We start from the raw sequence: 21,112 nt of genomic DNA on the forward strand, positions 1-21,112 counted from the left end.
TGAAGAAAAAAAGACAGGGCCCAAATAAATAAATTAAACACGAGAAACTATAACTGACACAATAAAAATATAAAGGATCCTAAGAAATTAGTACAATTACATGCCAACAAATTGGCAAACACAGAAGAAATGGATAATCATGATAACCACATAAAAAGTAGGATTCTAGAAATGTATCCATTTCTTCTGGGTTCCAAGACTTGATTACAAAAAAATAATAAATAGACCAATTACAAATAATAAAATTCAATCAGTAATTTTAAAACTCCCAGAAACAAAGGTCCAGGACCAGAGAGCTTCACAGATGAATTCTACCAACATTTAAAGAGTTAGTAACTATCCTTCTCAAATTATTCCAAAAAATCGAAGAAGGAATGCTTCCAAACTCATTTTACAAGGCCAGCATTACCCTGATATCAAAACCAGTCAGATATCACACACACAAAAAGAAAATTACAGGCAGTATCCCTGGTGAATATAGATGTAAAAATCGCCAACAAAATATTAGCAAAATGAACTGAACGATATGTCAAAAGGATCATATACCATGATCACGTGGGATTTATTTCAGGGATGCAAGAATGACTCAACATTTGCAAATCAATCAACATAACACACCATTTTAACAAAATAAAGGATAAAAATCATATGATCATCTTAACAGATGCAGAAAGACCGTTTAAAAAAATACAATATCCATTTATAAAAACTCTCAACAAAGTGGGTATAGAAGGAATGTACATCAAAATCATAAAGTCCATATATGACAAACCCACAGTTAACATCATACTCAATGGTGAAAAGCTAAAAGGCTTTCCTCTAGGATCAGGAATAAGACAAGGACTCCCCCATGCTTATTCAACATAGTACTAGAAACCTTGGCTAGAGCAATTAGGCCAGAAAAAGAAAAGCATCAAATTGGAAAGGAAGAAGTAAAACTGTTCACTACTGTAAGACAATATATTATATATAGATGATGTATACATACACAATGGAATACTCCTCAGCCATTAAAAGAATGAAATCTTACCATTCATGACAACACAGATGGACCTACACAATAATATACTAAGTGAAATAAGTCAGACAGTAATGACAATACTGTATGATTTCACTTATATGTGGAATCTAAAAAACAAGACAAATGAATAAACAAAACAGAAATAGACTCCCATAGACATAGGAAACAAATCCTGGTTACCGTAAGGGAGAAGGTGAAATAGGGAGCAGATAAAAGAAGATTAAGGGGAGTAAGAAGTACAAACTTCCAGTTACAAAATAACGAAGTCTTGGGGCTGTAATGAACAACATAGAGAATATAGTCAATAATGTTATAATAACTTTGTATGGTGATAGATGGTAACTAGACTTATCACAGGTGCCATTTTGTAGTATATAAAAATATCTAAACCTTATGATCTACAATACCTAAAACCAATAGGACACTGTATGTAATTATACTTCAGTCAATCAATCAATCCTCAATTAGATCCATTCTTCCATGGGGGAAAAAGGGATCAAGTTGCAGAAAAGCAAAAGATCACTGATGAATGACTCAGCCTCACTTCATTCACTGTAAGAAGTGAGACAGAGGTCTTAAGTCTTGTAAGAAAGCAAAGACTGCTTCTTACCCTCCCAAAAATGCACTACAGAGTAATATAGTAAGATTAACAGTTCCTTAAAATAAGATTTTCAACAAAAGTACAATTAAAGTACAAATTCTTCCAGGCAAGTGTTAATTTGTCTAACTAGTATGAGAGACTTTTTTCTTTAAATTATAATAAAGTAATGAAGTCTAAGGTTACTTTTCAATATAGTCAGTGGGGAAAGAAAACCTGAAATAAAGCACAGAACTGAAATATTTTTTTGTTTTACTACAGCTCAAATCAATTTTACCTGAATATATAAACTGGAAACCGCCTCATAAAGTTGTTCAGTAATAATGCAAACAAAACTGTTTGTAAAGAAATACTGGCCAAAGGTTCATTAAACAGTTATCATCATTGAAAAACAAAAGCTTACTGGGAAGTCTTTATCCAGTTCATTTATCTGAATAGCAAAATTATCTGGAAATACTCCTTCTCTCCCATTAAGTTCACCCTTCCACCAGCCAGTTTCTCCAGTCTCCTATAATGCAAATGAAGAATCAAATAATTACATTAATTTCATATTATTTAAATATATATTTACTTATTAAACATTATATAAACTTATTTATATAAATACTATAAACTATACACAAGTATTATATTTAAAATTGAAAAACAATAATAAATATAGCATTCACAATGCAAAATATTATATAATATTAATAATAGGTGTTATCTTTAAATAAGAAAAAAGTTCACAACAAAATATAAAAATACTGAATTCCATTATTTTTACAAGAAAAAAAAAAAGGGTTGGGGAGCTTGGGTGGGTCAGTTGGTTGAACGTCTGACTGTGGCTCAGGTCATGATATCACAGTCTGTGGGCTCAAGCTCAGAGCCTGAAGCCTGCTTCAGATTCTATGTCTCCTTCCCACCCCTCCCCAACTCCCACTCACATTCTGTTTCTCTCAAAAATAAACATTAAAAAAAAATTTTTTTTAAAGAAGAAGAAAAAAAAGTTAAACAGATCATAAGGTCCTCCCTAAAAAGCAAATATTACCCATACATTACTTCCAGCAGTAGTTATAAAATTGGGATTTTTTTTTAATGAGTCAAAAATTTTAGGGGCGCCTGGGTGGCTCAGTTGGTTAAGCGTCAACTTTGGCTCAGGTCATGATCTCACGGCTTGTGATTTCGAGTCTTGCGTCGGGCTCTGTGCGGGCAGCTCAGAGCCTGGAGCCTGCTTCCGATTCTGTGTGTCCCCCTCTCTCTGTCCCTCCCCACTCACGCTCTAGGTCTCTCTCTCTCAAAAATGAATAAACTTTAAAAAATAAATAAAAAACACATGAGTCAAATAATTTTAAAATTTGGTTTATGAGGATAAAAGGTTTTCAGCGAAGAGAAAGGACAAAGTGCGAGAAGAGGGTGGACAGAGAATATGACTTTCTAACCTGTATCTTACTTAACATTCTTAACACTTTATCTACCAAAACACAATCATATTATTCATTTCTCTAGAAATTAACAAGTTATTCTACAATTCCTTCTAAATACCACCTGGCCATGAGAAATAAGGTGCAACCAGTCCAAAACTGTATGGATATTAAAAATTACATATACTAAACCATCCGATAACAAAGTCAATTCAAGACAAGGGAAAATTTTTCAGAAATTGTGCTATATGGTCATTAACAAAAACTGTATTTTATTTATAGTTTTCTTCTATTACGGATAGTTACAGGGGCACCTGTGTGGCTGAGTCAGTTGAGCATCTGACTTCAGCTCAGGTCATGATCATGTGGTTCGTGAGTTTGAGCCCCATATCAGGCTCACTGCTGTCAGTGCAGAGCCCCCTCTCTCTGCCACTCCCTCGCTTGCACTCTCTCAAAAATAAAACAATAACAACAACAAAAAAAAATAGTTAAAGGATTCTGCCCAGACCCAAATACTCCTGGGTTTTCTTTTTCTTTTGCCATAATTCATTCTAAGTTATAAAACTACTTAACTCTTTGAAATAGCTGCATCATTTTCCAAACACAGTATGGTCCATAAACGTTTACAATATTGATGGAATTCTGTTTCCCTATTCATTTTTTTTTTTAATTTTTAAAGTTTATTTTTGAGAGAAAGAGAGAGAGGGAGAGAGAGTGTGGGTGTGAGGGAAGGGCAGAGAGAGAGAGAGAGAGAGAGGAAGAACATAATCCCAACCGTGCTCCCCTGTTGTCAGTGTAGAGCCAGATGCAGAGCTCTATCCGATCCCATGAACCGTGAGATCATGACCTGAGCTGAAATCAAGAGTCAGACACTTAAACGACTGAGCCATCCAGGGGCCCCATTCTTTTTCTTGTTATATTATAAACGATACAAAAAACATTAGATGCAAAAAAAATGTAATGGGGTAAACTAAGAAGTGAGAACAGAAACTTAGAGGAGCTGGGGCTAGAGAAAAAATATAACAGGCTGGCAAAAGTAATCCCCAAAACATCAATTATTATACGAACAGACAATAAAAATCTACTCAAAAAAAATTTTCTGAGAATTTACTATGTGTCATGTTCTTAGGACACAGAAACAAGACAAAATCCCAGCTCCTCCAGGGCTTACATTGTAGGGGAAATAGAAGAATGAATAAATTAAATAATTCACCAAACACCTGACAAGTATCTTACCTTACTTATCAAGTGGATTATCTCTCCCTCTTTAAAAGAAAGCTCATCTTCATTAGTACCTTCATAGGCAAATAATGTTCTACAATATTCCTTAGCTAAAATAAAGAAAGTAAATAATGCAGATTAAATAAATTGGTTCTTTTAACAATACTTATTAAGCCTCTACTTTGTGTTAAAAAAAAGTACACTAGAAGCTGTTAAAGATGAATTTAATAATGTCGGCCGACACTATCTACTGAATTAAGTAACAATTTCATTACTTCATACTTTCAAGTAGTTCCGAGTGCTAATATGTTCTAGGCGCTGGTTCTAACTGTAGGGAGATACATCAGTGAACAAAGCACACTGAACTCTTTGACCCTGCAGTGCTTACCTCTAGTAGGATCTAATACTCTGATCAAGTAGTACAGTGTTGATACACAGTTTCAAAAAATCTAATACATTTGAGCATGCTTCTTTGCCAACATGAAAATTTTATTCAAAAATTTACCTTTAATTTTACTTTCCGTGTCTGTTTTTGTTATCTCCACACTCTGAGTTTTGGATCCTACTGACTGTAAAATTAAGGGCTAGAAAAGAAAAGGACGGTATCAACTATTTTAAGTGAGAATTAAGATAATAGTATTAAACAAAATTTTCATTTGCAGTAAGCCAGCCTTCCCTAGTGGTACTTATAGCCAGGTTAGTAATGTGACTGAAAAGACAGAGATAACAAAACTACTGAAATGATAGCTCAGAACTTCAAATTTTTAAAACTTCCTAAGAATAATACACATTCTGATACCCATAATACAGTAGTGTCACTTAATTTTAAACCTCCAAAATAAATAAAAATAATAGCACCTGAAAATGTACTTAGTAACTCCTTAGCTAAACACTTTACATACCTTATAACTTAATCCTCTGAATAATCTGTATAAAGTAAGCATTATTATTCCTTCCTCTTACAGACTAGGAAGCAGTTAAGAAACCTGCCCACCCTAACAGTAATTTAGTAGTGGAGCCTGGATTTGAACCTAGGAAGTCTGACTCTAGAAAGTGGGCTTTTAAACCACAGCACTAAACTTCCCTAGGATGAGATAGAGAAAAAAAAAAAAAAAGGTCTTTATACTTCATTGCTGCTATCTGAATGAAAACACCTAGGTAATGTTACAACCCTTACAACTATAGTCAGTAGAAAATTTTACATTGTAATTGACTAAAGTAAGTCCTTCATACTAGTGTTTTCCTTGACTTCTCTCCCCAGAAAGAACATTACTTTTGACCTTAGCTTTCATTTAGTTAAAAATCTAAATATACTACTAACTTACCTATCACTGTGTGTTCTGTTTATCTTTTAAGATACTCACTTTAATTTTTCACAAGCCTAACCATCATTTCTTCTAATCTGACATCAATCACCTACAAATATAGCAAATGTGCTCTCTATCAATTCCTGGATCAGTATTCAAAAGCAAGGCTTGCAAGGCTCTCAAATAGGGTGATATTTGAGATGACTCTCACTAACAGTTACTCTTGAGTAGTGAACATTGTAAGTGGCAACTGAAAGAGTACTAGTGTAATCATTAAATAAAGTTATTCGTTATGAATCATAAGCTTTAAAGTTAGAAAGGAGCCCCAGATTATCTAATGTCCTTCATAATGCAAACAGTGCTTCTCCAGCATCCCTGGCTATTATATGGCTGGCTATACAGCACCATTCCAAAAACCACAAGAATTCCAATCTTTACCTTGAATCAAGGTATCGAAACCAAGAACCAATTAGGCCCCATAATCTTACTGCCAGACAGTCTCAGAGCTAGGAGAGGGTAGGGTAGAAAGTACAAGTTCTCTTTCCTGAACCCAAATCATTATTACATGAAAATGTATGTAGCAAACTGGGAAAGAAAAAATATGTGGAAACTAACCATTTTAGAAGAAAACTTGAGAATATATTTCGCCAACCAAATCAGTCTAATTAGTGAAATATAGCGGAACTAGGTAAGTAAATACTGAAATACTTTCAACTCTTAAAACTTAAATACAGACATACAACTGAGAACTAAAATGAAACAATGCCCTAAAAGTCAACAGGAAAACCTCCTAACTGAAGTACTCAATCTGTACCTCTAAGGTGTGAACCTCAAAAAACAGCCTTGAAATTCATGTTCTAAAAATTGTAGCTCTTTTCCCCCAAAACAAAACGCTATTAGTTTATTTCAAAATCTGTTACTAAAGGGGTGCCTGCATGGCTTGGTTAGAGGATCGTACAGCTCTTGATGTCGGGGTTGTGAATTAAAACCCAACACCTGGTCGGAGATTACTCAAATAAATAAAACTTAAAAAAAAAATATTTGAAACCGATTATTAGATGTTATAATTTATGGTACATTCATTTTTATTTATTTCATAATGCCATCAAAATGCTAATGAAAAACAAAGTTCTCCATACATTTAGAGGAGAAGCAAATTTCACCACTGCCAACAATCCAGAGGAGAGTTAAGTAGTACCTAATTAACTTAATACCTCATTGTGAATCCATTTTAAAATGCCCATTTTAGGCCTATTTCAAATTTAAAGAAAAAGTATGTAATTTTAGCTTTAAAAGGCAAAAAACAAAACAAAACAAAACAAAAAAACTCCTGCCCTTTCCATTTTTACCTATGGTAACTAAAAACTTAGAAAAGTTGGTATTAATACCAATAAACATTCTCATTTTATAAGAATCAAACATAAACATTAATCAGTGTAATGCTGAAAACAGTTTCTCAGTCGTCTCGATCACAACCAATTATTAGCAATCTCAAAAAAGGGTGTGTAACAGAGTTGCAAACTGACTTACACCTTAAAAAGTGCTTCATGAGAGTTAAGTAGAGTTAATCTAAGTTCACCATTATTACCTTTTCTGTTTTCTTTTCTTCTACTTCACTGCCAGATGTTCTCGTCCTCAGTTTCACAGAGCCTTCTTTAAAAATGTCTCCAAATCCAATTCCTCGAATTTTCTTTGGCTGTGTGACTGATCCCAGTGCAGCCTCATTCCCACTGCCCAGAGACGCTGAGGGTGAGGTAGGCCCAGCGAAAACGTTTTCTGAAAGAATAATGTGCTTTTGAAGAATGCAGAATTACAAAGATTGTGATATTCCCCTCCCATATTGTTTACATCCTATGCCTAATTAAAATGATAAAATAAAAAAAGTTAAATGACAGAGTACTAAAATATCCAAAAAAGTAAGATTCGCTTATATTGCATTTTTTGGATACTGTTTAAGATTAAGGTATCAATTTTAGGTATATTCCATTAGTAAAATGCTAATTAAGAAATGTAGGGGGCGCCTGGGTGGCTCCATTGGTTGAGCATCTGACTTCAGCTCAGGCCTTGAGCTCACGGTTCAGCTGGTGAGTTCAAGCCCTGCACAGGTTCGCTGCTGTCAGGCTGTCAGTGTAAAGCCTGGTTCTGGTTCAGACCCTCTGTCTCCCTCTCTGCCCCTCCCCCACTTGCACTATCCTAAAAATAGACAAATATTTTTTTAAAAAAGATTAAATGCTTGAGATAGGGTTCAGTATTTTGTGTGAAGATTTTTGATAACGAATTCAAATTTCTTCATATGCTACTCAGACTTTGTATTACTTCCATTTGTTGAGAAGTTGTACTATTCAAGGAATTTGTACATCTAAGTTATCAAATTCATGAGTATATTTTTTCATTATCCCTTTAATGTCTGATCTGTGGTGACATTCACATCTGGTTATTAACCAGACAGTAATATTTTCTTTTTTCTTCAATCAGTCATTAGACCTTTATCAATTTTGTATCTTTTCAAAAAACTCAACTGTTGAACTTGATCTTCTTGAATGTTGTTGGCTTGTTTTTTATGTCATAGTTTCTTGCTCTCATTTCCTGCTCCAAATTATTTCAGGTTTACTTTGCTCTTCTTTTATTGATTTCAGATAAAAACTTAGATCACAGACATTAGTTTTTTCTTTTCTAGTATTACCACTGAAAGCAGTAAATTTCTCCATAGGTGCTGTTTTACCTGCGTTCCACAAATTTTGATTGTTTCCATTTTTTTTCATTTGAAAAACCAGTTTTTTCCCTCACAATTTCTTCTTTGACCCACAGGTTACTTACAAATATTTAGTTTCCAAGTAACTGAGGATTTCCCAAATATCTATTGCTAAAATAATTCCATTGTATTCACAAAACCTACTTCATAGGACTTGAAATCTATTAAGTTTTCTGAGACTTCTTTGATGCCCAAACATTAAGGGTGTATCTGGTAATATTCCATGTACTCTTCAAAGGAATGTGTATTCTCTTACCAGATTAACTATCCATAAACGTCAGTTAGATCCACTTATTTGATTATTCGAGTCTTCTACATCATCACTAATTTCTATCAATTAATGAGAGAAGCGCGTTCAAATCTATGTGTGGATTTGCCTGTTTCAGTTCTGGCAGTCTCTGTCTCACGTACTTTGAAGTTCTGGTATTAGATTACACATATAGGGGTGCCTGGGTGGCTTAGTCAGTTAAGCATCTGACTCTTGATTTCGGCTCAGGTCACGATTTCACGGTTGTGAGATCGAGTCCCACATCAGGCTCTGCACTGAGTATGGAGCCTGCTTGGGATTCTCTCTCCCCCCACCTTTCCCTTCCCCTCCCCTGCTCTCTCTCAAAATAAATAAACATTTTTTTTTAAATAATGCAGTTTTAGAATTGTTACATAATTTTTATGAATTGACTCTATCATTATGAAATGTTCCTTTTTATCCCTGGTAATATATTTTTTTCCTGAAATACACTTTGACATTAATGTAACCATTCTAGATTTCTTACGCTTTGCACTGAATTCCCTTTTTCTTCTTTCTTTTAACCAGTACCTAAATATTTCAAGTGAGCTTCTGGTAGGAAGCATATTAAGCATATTACCCAGTCAACTGCCTTTTCAATTAGAGTTTTTAGAGAACTTAATTTTCATGTAATCACTGATGTGGTTTAAGTCCATTATCTTGCTATTTGTTTTCGATTTACCCAGTTGATCTTTGTTCCTTTCTCTCTCTTTTTGTTTTGGGGTTTTTGTTTTTGTTTTTTGCTTTAACAATAGACTTTTATTTTTTTCATTTTGGGAGTTTAGAAGCCAGATCAGTGCTGGCATGTTGGGTTCTGGTGAGATCTCTCTTCCTGACTTACAGATGGCTGCCTTCTCACTGTGCCCTCATATGGCCTTTCCTCAGTATGTGCACATAGAGACAGTGGGCTCTGTTGTCTCCTTTGTTATTAAGATATAACTGACATATAACACTATATTAGTTTTAGGTGTACAAATAATGATTCCATACATGTATGGGTGTGTGTGTGTGTGTGTGTACAGTGAAATGATCACCAGTCTTAATTAACATCCATCACCATACAGTTATAAATTTTTTTCTTATAAAGAAAATTTTCAACATCTTCTCTCCTATGAATTTTCAAATATACAATTTTATTAACTATATTTACCATACTCTGCATTACATCTCCAGAACTTATTTTTATATATAATAAATTTATAAATTTATATATATGTTTATATATAATTGGAAGTTTGTGTCTTTTGACCACCTTCACCCATTCTGCCCATCCTATACCCCTTGCTTCTGGAAACCACCAATGTTTTCTGTATCTCTCAGTTTAGTGTGTTTTCAGATTCTATATCTAAGTGAGATCATACAGTATGTGTCTTCATCTGTCTGACTTACTCCATTTGTAAGTCATCCATGACTTATTTCGCTTATAAGTTTTATCCATGTTGATGCAAACGGTAAGATTTCTTTATATTCTGTGGCTGAATAATATTCCATTGTGTATATATAACATTTTCTTTTTTTAATTTAATGTTGTTGTTGTTTTTTCTTGATAGAGAGCACACACGAGAGTGTGTGCACAAGAGTGCATAAGCAGGAGAGGAGTAGAGAAAGGAGGAGAGAGAGACTTCCAAGATCAGCGCAGGGCTTGATCTCACAAACTGCAAGATCATGGCCAGAGTTGAAAACCGAGAGTCAGATGCTCAACTGACTGAGCCACCCAGGTGCCCCATAATACATTTTCTTTATCCATTATGTAAATAATGCTGTGATGAACACAAGGATGCAGATATCTTTTCAAGTTAGTATTAATCTTCTTTAGGTAAATGACCATAAGTGGGATTGCTGGATCACATGGTAGTTTTAAGTTTTTGAGGAACCTTCATACTGTCATAGTGGCTGTGCCAATTTACATTCCCACCAACAGTGCAGGTCGCTTCCCTTTTGTCCACATCGTCACAAACACTTCTGGTCTTTTTGATAACAGCCATCTGAACAGGTGTGAGGTGATATTTCATGGTGGTTTCGGTTTGTACTCCTCTGAATATTAGTGATGTTGAGCATCTTTTCATGTATATATTGGGCATCTGTACATCATCTTTGAAAAAATACCTATTCAGATCCTCTGCCCATTTTTAATGGTTTTTAGTTGCATAAGCTCTCTCTCTCTCTCTATATATATATACATGTATATATATGTGTGTGTGTGTGTGTGTGTGTGTGTGTGTGTGTATATATATATATATATATATATATATATGGAGATTAATGTCTTCTAAGATAAATGATTTGTAAATATTTTCTCCCATTCCATAAGCTGCCTTTTCATTCCGTTGATGGGTTCCTTTGCTGTGGAGAAGATTTTTAGACGGATGTAGTCCCATTTGCTCATTTTTGCTTTTGTTGCCTTTGCTTTTGGAGTCAAGTCCAAAAACTCGTCTCCAAGACTGATGTCAAAGAGCTTACCACCTAGGTTTTCTTCTAGGAGGTTTATGGTTTCAGGTATTTGTTGAAGTCCTTAATCCATTTTGAGCTGATTTTCGTGTCTTTTTTTTTTAAGTAATCTTTACCACTTCATTTTATTATTTATTAGCTATTCCTCATTGTTTTACTTTCTTCGGGGTTGCTCTAGCTTTATAATATGCCATCTTTAACCCAACAAAATCTACATTCAAATAACACTATACCACTTCACATACAATGGGCACATTTCCATTTCATCTCTTCTGTGTTTAGAACTACTATTGTCATACATACATACCTATATTTTACTTCTACATTATGTTTCCCATGATATATTATTTTGTTTTAAATAGTCAATTATCTTTTAAAGAAATTTAAAAATGGGAAACTTTTATGCTTATCCACAAATTTACCTCTATTTTTGTCACTTTTCATTCCGCTTATATAGATACAAGTTCCCATCTAGTATCATTTTGCTTTTTTCCTGGACAATTTGCTTTAATTCTTCTTTAGGATGCATTCTGCTGGTAATGAATTCTCTATTATTCATTGGCTGAAAACTTTTTTTATTTTTTTAAAACAGGTTCCACGCTTGCCCAGTGCACAGCCCAACACGGGGCTTGAACTCAGGACCCTGAGATCAAGACCTGAGCTGAGAGTAAGAGTAAGACACATAACCGACTGAGCCACCCCAGGTGTCCCAGGCTGAAAACTTTTTTGCCTCACCTTTATTCTGAAGAGTATTTTCACAAAAATAGGATTCTAGGTTGACCACTTTTATTCTTCCAACACTTCAAAGATCTCATTCCATTACCTTCCACCATACTTAGTTTCTGATGATTATCTGTGGATTTTTATCTTTTTTATTTTTAAGTTTATTTATTTTTAGAGAGAGAAAGAGAGAGCGGACTTGTGTGTGAGACAGGGAGAGAGAGAATCCTAGGCAGGCTCCTTGCTGTCAGTGCAGAACCCAACAGAGGGCTCTATCTCATGAACCGTGAGATCATAACCTGAGCGGAAATCAAAAGTTGGATGCTCAACCGACTGAGCCACCTTTCTGTGGATTTTTATCTTAATTCTTCTCTACTTGAAGTGCCTTTTTCCTCTAATTCCTGAAATTTTCCACTTCACTGTTTATTTTTAGCACTTAATTATGATGTGCTTTTACCAGCCCTGAATTGTATGTTTACCCTTTTTGAATTTGTGGATTTATAGTCTGCATCAAATTGGACATATTTTAATATCTTTCTTGAAATATTTTTCCTGACCGCCTTCTCTCTCCTCTTTTTCTGTAACTCTAGCTATGTATGTTAGACTCTTTAAAATTATCCCAAGTTTTTTGCAGTCTTTATGCTCTTTGTGCTTCACTTGGGATGCAGTCTACTACTACATTCTCAAGTTCAATCATTTTTTTCTTCGTGCTCTACTGGCAAAATTCCACAAGAAGGAATTCATTTCAGACATTGTGTATTTTGTCTCTAGTAGTCAGTTCCATTTGGTTCTTTTTTTAGATCTTCTATTTCCCTCCTCATTAAGCTCGCACTTTCGATTACCTCCTTGAGCATGCTGAGCATTTTTTTACAGTTATTTTAACATTCTTGTTGCCAACTCCATCATTTGTGGTCCACTTTCTATCAATCAATTTTTCCTCCAAATTGTCACATTTTGCTACTTCTTAGATATATAGCTGGTATTTCATTTTATTCAATGTCAGTGAGTGCTAGATCTTGTTCTAATCCTTTAAAAACCACTGGTTCTCAACCTGGGGTGCTTCTGTAACCCAAGAGATACGTAGCAATGTCTGGAGACAATTTTAGTTATTATAGCTGAAGAGTGCAACTAATATTCAGCAGGTACAGATCAGAGATGTTTATAAACATTCTACAATGCACTGAATAGACCCCAAAAGCAGAGCTATCCTGCCCAAATGTCATTAGGGACAAAGTTAAGAAACCCTATATTAAAGAAAACTGATCTTTTTCCAGCAAACAGGTAAGTATCTGCATATCAGTGTGAAGCTTTTTCAGGGTAGACCTAGAATAGCTGCTATTTGAAAACCCATCTACTCTCACTTCACCCTTCCACTGAGTTACCCATGTATTCAATGAAGTCTCTCAAAACCAAATGGAGAGAATTCAAAAATTTTTGACCTTGTTTAAGTTCTGGGAATTATTCATGTTAATCCCCAGTAATCACTACTCTTCACAAACTGTTCACGTCTAACCTCATGAGGCCGCACCCCATACAATGAGAGATTGGTATTCAGCCAAATACTCAAGGTAACTCTGTAATCACATTGCTAGAGCACTTTCACTTTCACTTTCTCTCTCCCTCTCTCCAGGTAATCAGTTCCACAATTCTAACTACCTTGGCTTGGTTGAACTCTAATCTCTAACTCAACAAAACTGACAACCTTCTGTTGAATTTCACTCTTCCTGCACTACAGTCCAAATATTACCTCCTGGTAGAAATTCAGGACAATGATAGGGTTTTCCTTATTTGCCCTTTTCTCAAGTATCTCATTCCTGTGCTGCCTATTCTCTGAAAATACTTGGGTTTTTTTTGTTGTTGTTGTTGTTGTTTTTGTTTTGTTTTGTTTTGAGAGAGAGAGAGAGAGAGAGAGAGAGAATGCACACATGTGAAAAGGGAAGAGTGGCAGAGGGACAGGAGGTGCAGGGGGAGAGAGACAGAGAGGGGGGAGAGAGAGGGGGAGGGAGAGAGCAGGGAAGGAGAATCTTAAGCAGGTTCCATGCTCAGGGCTAAGCCCAATGCGGGGCTCAATCTCATGACCTTGGAATCATGACCTAAGCCGAAATCAAGAGTTGGATGCTCAACCAACTGAGCCATCCAGGCACCCCTGAAAGTACTTGTTTTCAATAACTTGTTCAATTTCCCAGTTTTTAAGGTGGGAAAGTAATTCCACACTGTCTTACTCCCTCACTGCTAGAACTGTGGTCTAAATATTGTAATATACAGCTTGAATAATCAGCCTATCAGACAAAACAATATTCAGACAGAATCGTATGAGGTACCTACTGAGAGGCCTTTTAAAGTGAAACAATCTATGGTATTAATAAACCATACTCTGATAAATGCAACTTCATCAAATGATTTTAAGGTGCAATTTCCAGTTTTTAGAATTATGACCAAAAATGAAAATTTTCTTTTAGATTTAGTGACTGTAAACTTTACTGGAGTCCTTAAAGCATATCATTAAAATAAATGCCTAGATATTAAAAGTATCTAGTACTAACAGATAGGCTGATTGCTTTCACCTCATTGAAAATTGTCAAAACTACTATATTATTAAATCAATGGTTGGAAGGCAGTATAGTATAGTGATAAAGCACATGAACTTTAGAGTCAAACTTTTTTTTTTTTAATGTTTATTTATTTTTGAGAGACACAGACAGAGCATGAACAGGGGAGGGTCAGAGAGAGGGAGACACAGAATCTGAAGCAGGCTCCAGGCTCAGAGCTGTCAGCACAGAGCCCAACGCGGGGCTCGAACTCATGACCATGAGATCATGACCTGAGCCGAAGTCAGATGTTTAACCTAATGAGTCACCCAGAAGCCCCACAGAGTCAAACCTGCCTAATTCATATCACCTCCTCTACTATATGTGCCCAGTGTCTTCACCTGTAAAACAAGACTCTTCATAAGACTGCTATGAGGATTAAACTGATTCCTATGAAGTGCTCCACAGTGTCTGGCTCAGTGGCTCTTATTTTTAATCAGTTTAAAGATGTATTACTGAGCACCATTCAAGTTAAGAGACAGCATGATAACACAGAACAAAAAACAAAAGGGAAAACATCTTAAACACAACAAGGAAGAATGGGAGGAGAAGGGGAGAGGAGAAAGGAAGAAAGGTATATGGAGAAGGGGGTTGGGTGTGAACAGGAGGTTTTATAATCAGAGAAAACAGAAATCTTACCAAATGCCTATATACTTCATCTGTCAGACTGTCCTTGAATTGCTAAGCTTGTAGAAAAATTGTATCTACATTTTATGTGTGCCACTGTCAGAAAACGTAACAGCAAGTAAGTCTTTCTATTAAGCCTAAAACTCTCTCTTCCTTTTGTATTAAATCTCTATAGCAAAAGCCACTTAATGGCTTATACCTCCAAATAAAGTGACTTAAAATAACCAAAAGTCCTAAAATATAATTGTTGGGGAAAAAAAAAGGAATCTTTATGTGAGCTGTACTGAGTGTTAAAGAAACGTAAAACAAAGTAGAAACTTGATGAAAATACAAAGCATTTGATAGAAGCAATCCAAGTTCACTATTTTTTTTTTTTTTTTTTTTTTTTAGAGAGAGAGCATGTGAACAGGGAAGAGGGACAGAGGGAGAGAGGGAGAATCTTAGGCAGCCACCACACCAAGCATGGAGCCTGACATGGGGCTCAATCCCACAACCCTGGGATCATGACCTACAGAGAAATCAAGAGTTAGACGCTAAACCGACAGAGTCACCCGGGTCCCCCGGCTCACTATTACACATTAAATGGGGAACTAATGTAGAGTATCTTAAAGTAAAACACGTAAACCAAGTAGGACTTAGAATCTAAAGTTGCTAGCATAAATTCCCCCCCCCTCTTTTTACTCCAAAGAATATCTTTCAGCATTATTCAAAGATTTTAAAAATAATCCTACATTCCCTAAGAAAATGTTGTGTGTGTTTTAAATAGTTAAAATCTGTATTCCTTAGTTCCTAAAGAGAATCTCCAGAAACAGCATCTGGCTATACAAAGACTCACAATGTATTACCAGTAAAAGTATCAAAGCCCCACAACAATTTTCCTTACAAAGCTGTTCACTGGGAGTTGTTCAAGGTGAATGCCAATGTGGGAATACAAACACCAAAGCAAGTGTGCACCACCTTAAGCCCTGCAGGCCAAGCTGCAGACCACCAAATTTCCCTCCACCACCTTTGGCACTTCCAGCATATACCACCATTCCACAAGCATCCCGTGCACTAGCAACAAGCACTATCTTCTTTTCCAGAGCCCAAATAATCAAATGAAACCTCTGCTGACTCCTTCTAAGAGAATGAACCCCCCCTACCCATAAGAAATCAGAACTTCTAAAGAACAACCCATCAGGGTTTCTTAACCATTTCGTGTCATGCATGCATCTAGTAGCCCAGTCAAACCCAGAGCAATGTGTGGCTCAAAACATTGAACTGGGAGGACCCTTTTAGTTTCCTCAAAATTCTGACCTCTCATTTTTAGCATCTCTCCTCTTTTATAGAAAAAAAAGAAAAAACAAAAAAACTCAGACATCTCTCCTTCAGTTTCCCGGCACTAACTCTGGTGTCTCTCCAATCAATTGAGACTAATCATGATACCTACGGTGAGAACCTCACTTCCTCTACCTTCTGGGCAAATCCTGTTCTGGTGATCAATCCCATTCTTCTGAATTTGCATCTTCAACTCCTCCCTCTCCACTTGTTCTTTGCCACTGAATATATGTTGTTCTCAACTGCTGCACTGCTTTATACTTACTCTCTCCACTGCTTCCCCACCCAATCATCTTTCTTTACTGCCCTTAGGCAGGTCATGAATGATCTCTTTGTCCCTAAATCCAAGATTACATTGTATTTATCTTATTTTACTTAACCTCACAAGCAGCATCAGACAATACTGCCTATGTCCTCCCTGAAAAACTCTCCCCTTGACTACTGCACACTCATGGGTTTCCTCCTGGCTCGCTCTCTCTCTCTCTCTCTCTCTCTCTCTCTCTCTCTCTGTGCCTTCTTGGTCTTCTTTTTAGTAATTCTATCTCAGCTAATACCATGAATGTTGCTATATAGGATTCGATCCAAGGCTCTTTTCTTCACTCTAGACAGTCTCTCTAGGTGATCTCATCTAACTCCAAAGCTTCTGCAAAGGCTGTACAACAGGAATGTTCCTTACATCTTTAAAACTGTAAGGAGACCAACATGAACAAAGGGGCAAGTTAAATAGGAGACAAAGAGAGGTAGGGGGAGGCATATGTAGATGCCCAGTCACAGGGCTTTGTAGCCAATTTAAAAAGACTCTGGCTTTACTTTAAGTAAAATACGTACCTACTAGAAGGTGAGCACATTAACATTCAGGAGGCAGGTAACAGCAAATAACAGCCTATTGCACTTGTACAGCAAAAAATAACTTATACCAGAGTAGGAGCAGTATTTAGCAGGTGACAAAATCAGTTAATGAATGTGAGATTAAGAGTTAAAGATGAATCCAACTCTGGTTTAAATAAAAGAAAAATGGAGTTGCCATTAATTCAGATGAGGAAGACAGTATAGATCAAATTTAGGTGCAAGGAAAAGAAGAGATGATCACTTTGACCACCTTAAGTTTGAGATACCTATTAGACATCTAAAAGGAGATTTTTATAGGCTTAAGGCAGGGAGGAGACTCACACACAGTAGAAAATACCAGAAGCTATAGTCACTGGCTTTATAGAATAAGGGGGGATATTGAAATCAAGTCCTACTTAGCAAATTAAGTGGAATGTAAAAGATTACAAAGGACATCTAACAAAAATGGTTAAGTATATTTGACAAAATGAAAAAGGAGTCATTTCATTTTATAAAAATGGAAACATAACACTTCCACAGAGAAGCAAAGCTTTTCCTGAAATTGATTATCAGAAGACACTTATCTTGAGACTTTATAAAGAAATCACCAAGTAACAGAATAGATTATAAACTTACCACCATTCCTATAAAAAAATGTAATAGTGACTTTCTTATATCTTTTATTCTATAGTTCTTCAATGAAAACTGAGGACATAAAAATAAACTGCCCATGACCTGCCTACACTGTCTTGAGTCAGGATTACCTTCTTAACATTAATAGCTGGAGTTCAACTGGCCAAACCAAGAAGACCATCCCGTATATTTTAGTTTATTAAAGAGAACAGCTTTACTAAATGTAAAGGGGTATAAGGAGAAACCACATAAACTAATCAAATGTGCTAGATATGGCTTTTCAATATTATAAGCAAAAAATAACATTTTGTAATGTAGAGTCAACTATAATTCTTATAACAGCTACTATAAACACAACATACATACCAAATAAGTAAAACAATAAAAAGACTGTAAAAATACCAATTACAGAGTACATTACATTTCGTTAGGACATAGGAATAGTGGATCAATTCTTCTAATCATAATGCATAAGATGGAACTCTTAAATCAGAACTTAAAATTCTTTTATCACTAGAGGTTTCTAAAGTCCTTATAAAGCACACACTCCTTGGCATTCAAATCAATATGCAAAAACTTTCTGCCCTAAAAGTTAGAGTTTTTTAAAAAATGGAATTATAGTGTACTTCAACCACTGACTTCCCACCCCATAATCACAAAGCTCCACATTTAGAACGTGATGTTATTTTAAAGGGGTTAAGCAAGCAAGGAAGTACATTTTTAGCAGATAAAATTCTGCAAAGTTACTAAAATTCAAACAAGGCTGAATAGTGCAAGAAAGTACCCAAAGTACTTATAAAAAATTACAAATACAAAATATAAAATATAATAAAAATTTAAATTGTCCATCTTTTGCTGGTGGCCCTATATGGACTTAAACTTTTGTACATATTTTAAGGGCTGAGTTTCCATGGCATCATATATATCATTTCACCATAAGCTTTAATTTGTAACAAATTTTAATGTTAAAAATAAATATCAGAAAATCCAGTTACCTATGAAACATAAGAAACAATAACACACGTAAGAAGTAATTCAGGGGATAGTGGTAAGTAATAACTGTACCACTAAATTTAAGCCAGATGATTTCAGTATTTGTTTGTTCTCTAATGCTTTTTACACATCCTTAAAACATAAGTCCTGACTTTAGAATACCAAGTATTCTCAAATAAGTGTAACATAAAATATCTGTTTTCTATGACTCTTCTGTATCTTCCTATCTCAATGATTTTCTATCTTTCAATGTAATCAACATCTGCATTGAAACAGATTTCAGCGTCCCAACCCCACCGCACTCCAACTCCTAGCAATAAAAACTGCTCTGCTTAACACAACTTTATCAGGGCACTGTTCAAATACAATTGACTCCACATTAAAAAAATTTTTTTTGAATGTTTATTTATTTTTGAGAGAGACAGAGAGAGCACACATGAGCGGGGGAGGGGCAGAGAGACAGGGAGACACAGAATCCAAAACAGGCTCCAGGCTCTGAACTGTCAGCACACAGCCTGATGTGGGGCTCGAACTCACAAGCTGTGAGATCATGACCTGAGCCGAAGTCGGACGCTCAACCGCCTGAGCCCACCCAGGTGTCCCACGGACTCCACATTTTTTTAAATAGGCAAATTAAAGGAAAGAATGAGGTAAAGAAGTAAAAATAAAACAGTGTGGTAAGAAAAGTACTAACATCCATTATGCCCTAAAACTTGCCGGGTACTATGCCAAGTTTTCTCTATACACATAATCTGAAAAATGAGGACATGCTTAAATGAGGTACTGATTAAATAAAGGACACTAGACAGACATTGACCAAAAGGCAAGTTTTTAAAGGATTCAATTATTTGTTGCTTTAATTCATACAGTTTAGCATACAGCCTTAGAGAAATTTAGAATCTTAAAAAGTTCATTGCAAAGGAGAAAAAATACACCCAAAGAACACTTAGAAATGGGAGGCAACCTAAAAATGGAAATTTGCACCTTTCACAAGGCTACTGGCCATCACCATTTCGTACTAAATACCCATGAAGTTAGTGTTCTTTTCATTAATTTTTATTACGTGTACAAAGCTAAAAAGTACACTTCAACACCTTTAAAAGCCCGATGACTCTTTGTTTTTAGTTTATTTACTTTTTGACAGAGACAGAGAGAGAGAGAGACACAGAGAGAGAGAGACAGAGAGAGAGAGAGAGAGAGAGAGAGAGAGGGAGAGAGAGAGAGAGAGGGAGAGAGAGAGAGGAGAGAGAGAGAGAGAGAGAGGGAGAGAGGGAGAGAGAGAGAGAGAGAGAGGGAGAGAGAGAGAGAGAATCCCAAGCAGGCTTCACACTGTCAATGCAGAACCCAATGCGAAGCTCGAACCCACAAACGGTGAGATCATGACCTGAGCCGAAATGAAGAGTTGGACGCTTAACCGACTGAGCCACTCAGGCACCCCAAAAGGCAATGAGTATTAAATAAGGGATTCTAAAAAGATAATCAATGATAGTATATGTGGCGGATTGTATTATTTACATTTGGCGTCTCAGCTTGTAGAAAAATTTATATATCCCTGCTCTGTTTGACTTAGACATGACTATGGCTGTCCAATACAGTATTAGTGGAAGCAATATGTGTAAATTTGGAGCAGAAGCTTTAAAAGCCATGCTCCTTTTTCCCTGCCTTTGCAAGCATTAAGCCATATGTCAAAAAGCAGACTCCATCAGTTTAAGTCCCTACATAACTATGTCTTTAAGCCTCCGTGATTTTTAGGTTGTTTTCACTGCAGCATATTCTGAAAAACATATTATGCTACAGTTTATTTAAGAAAGAGGGGAATAGACAAATACATGTTTTCCTGTGTACCTGCATAAACACACACTGGGAGGATACCAAGAAAGTACAAATGCTTGCTATACAGAGCAGATGAGAAAAACCGGATGGATGGAGACAAGTATTATAATGCACTTTTTTTTTTTTTTTAAAAGAACATATAGGGGAGTGTGGGTGGCTCATTCAGTGAAGCATCCAACTTCAGCTCAGGTCATTATCTCGCGGTTCATGGGTTCAAGCCCCACACTGGGCTCTCTGCTGTCAGCACAAAGCCTGCTTCAGATCCTCTGTCCCCAGCCCCCTCTCTGTCCCAACCCACTTATGCATGCATACTCTCTCTGAAAAATAAAAATTTTTAAAAGAAAAAGGTTTTTATATTATAATGTACATTTTTATGTACTAATTTTTGATATTTTTTTTTCTATTTTTGAGAGAGAGAGAGTGCACAGGGAGGAGCAGAGAGAAGAGGGGGACAGAGGATCCAAAGCAGGACCTGCACTGAGAGCAGAAGAGCCCAATGTGGGGCTTGAACTCACGAACCATGAGATCATGACCTGA

General features: G+C 36.0%; 1 protein-coding gene across 1 annotated transcript in view; it reads right to left on the minus strand.

The window, feature by feature from the left end:
• The window catches only part of CD2AP (CD2 associated protein), a 140,154-nt gene that overhangs the window by 45,311 nt on the left and 73,731 nt on the right, over positions 1 to 21,112 (minus strand). The window contains exons 6-9 of the mRNA XM_019457359.2: positions 7,139 to 7,326; positions 4,749 to 4,827; positions 4,259 to 4,353; positions 2,023 to 2,127 (exon numbers count right to left, since the gene is read on the minus strand). Of these exons, the coding sequence (XP_019312904.1) occupies positions 2,023 to 2,127; positions 4,259 to 4,353; positions 4,749 to 4,827; positions 7,139 to 7,326 (467 nt within the window). The remainder of the gene's footprint in view (positions 1 to 2,022; positions 2,128 to 4,258; positions 4,354 to 4,748; positions 4,828 to 7,138; positions 7,327 to 21,112) is intronic.

This window comes from Panthera pardus, unplaced genomic scaffold, assembly GCF_024362965.1.
Source record: "Panthera pardus isolate Hobbes unplaced genomic scaffold, ASM2436296v1 HiC_scaffold_17, whole genome shotgun sequence".
Taxonomy (NCBI): Eukaryota; Metazoa; Chordata; class Mammalia; order Carnivora; family Felidae; genus Panthera; species Panthera pardus.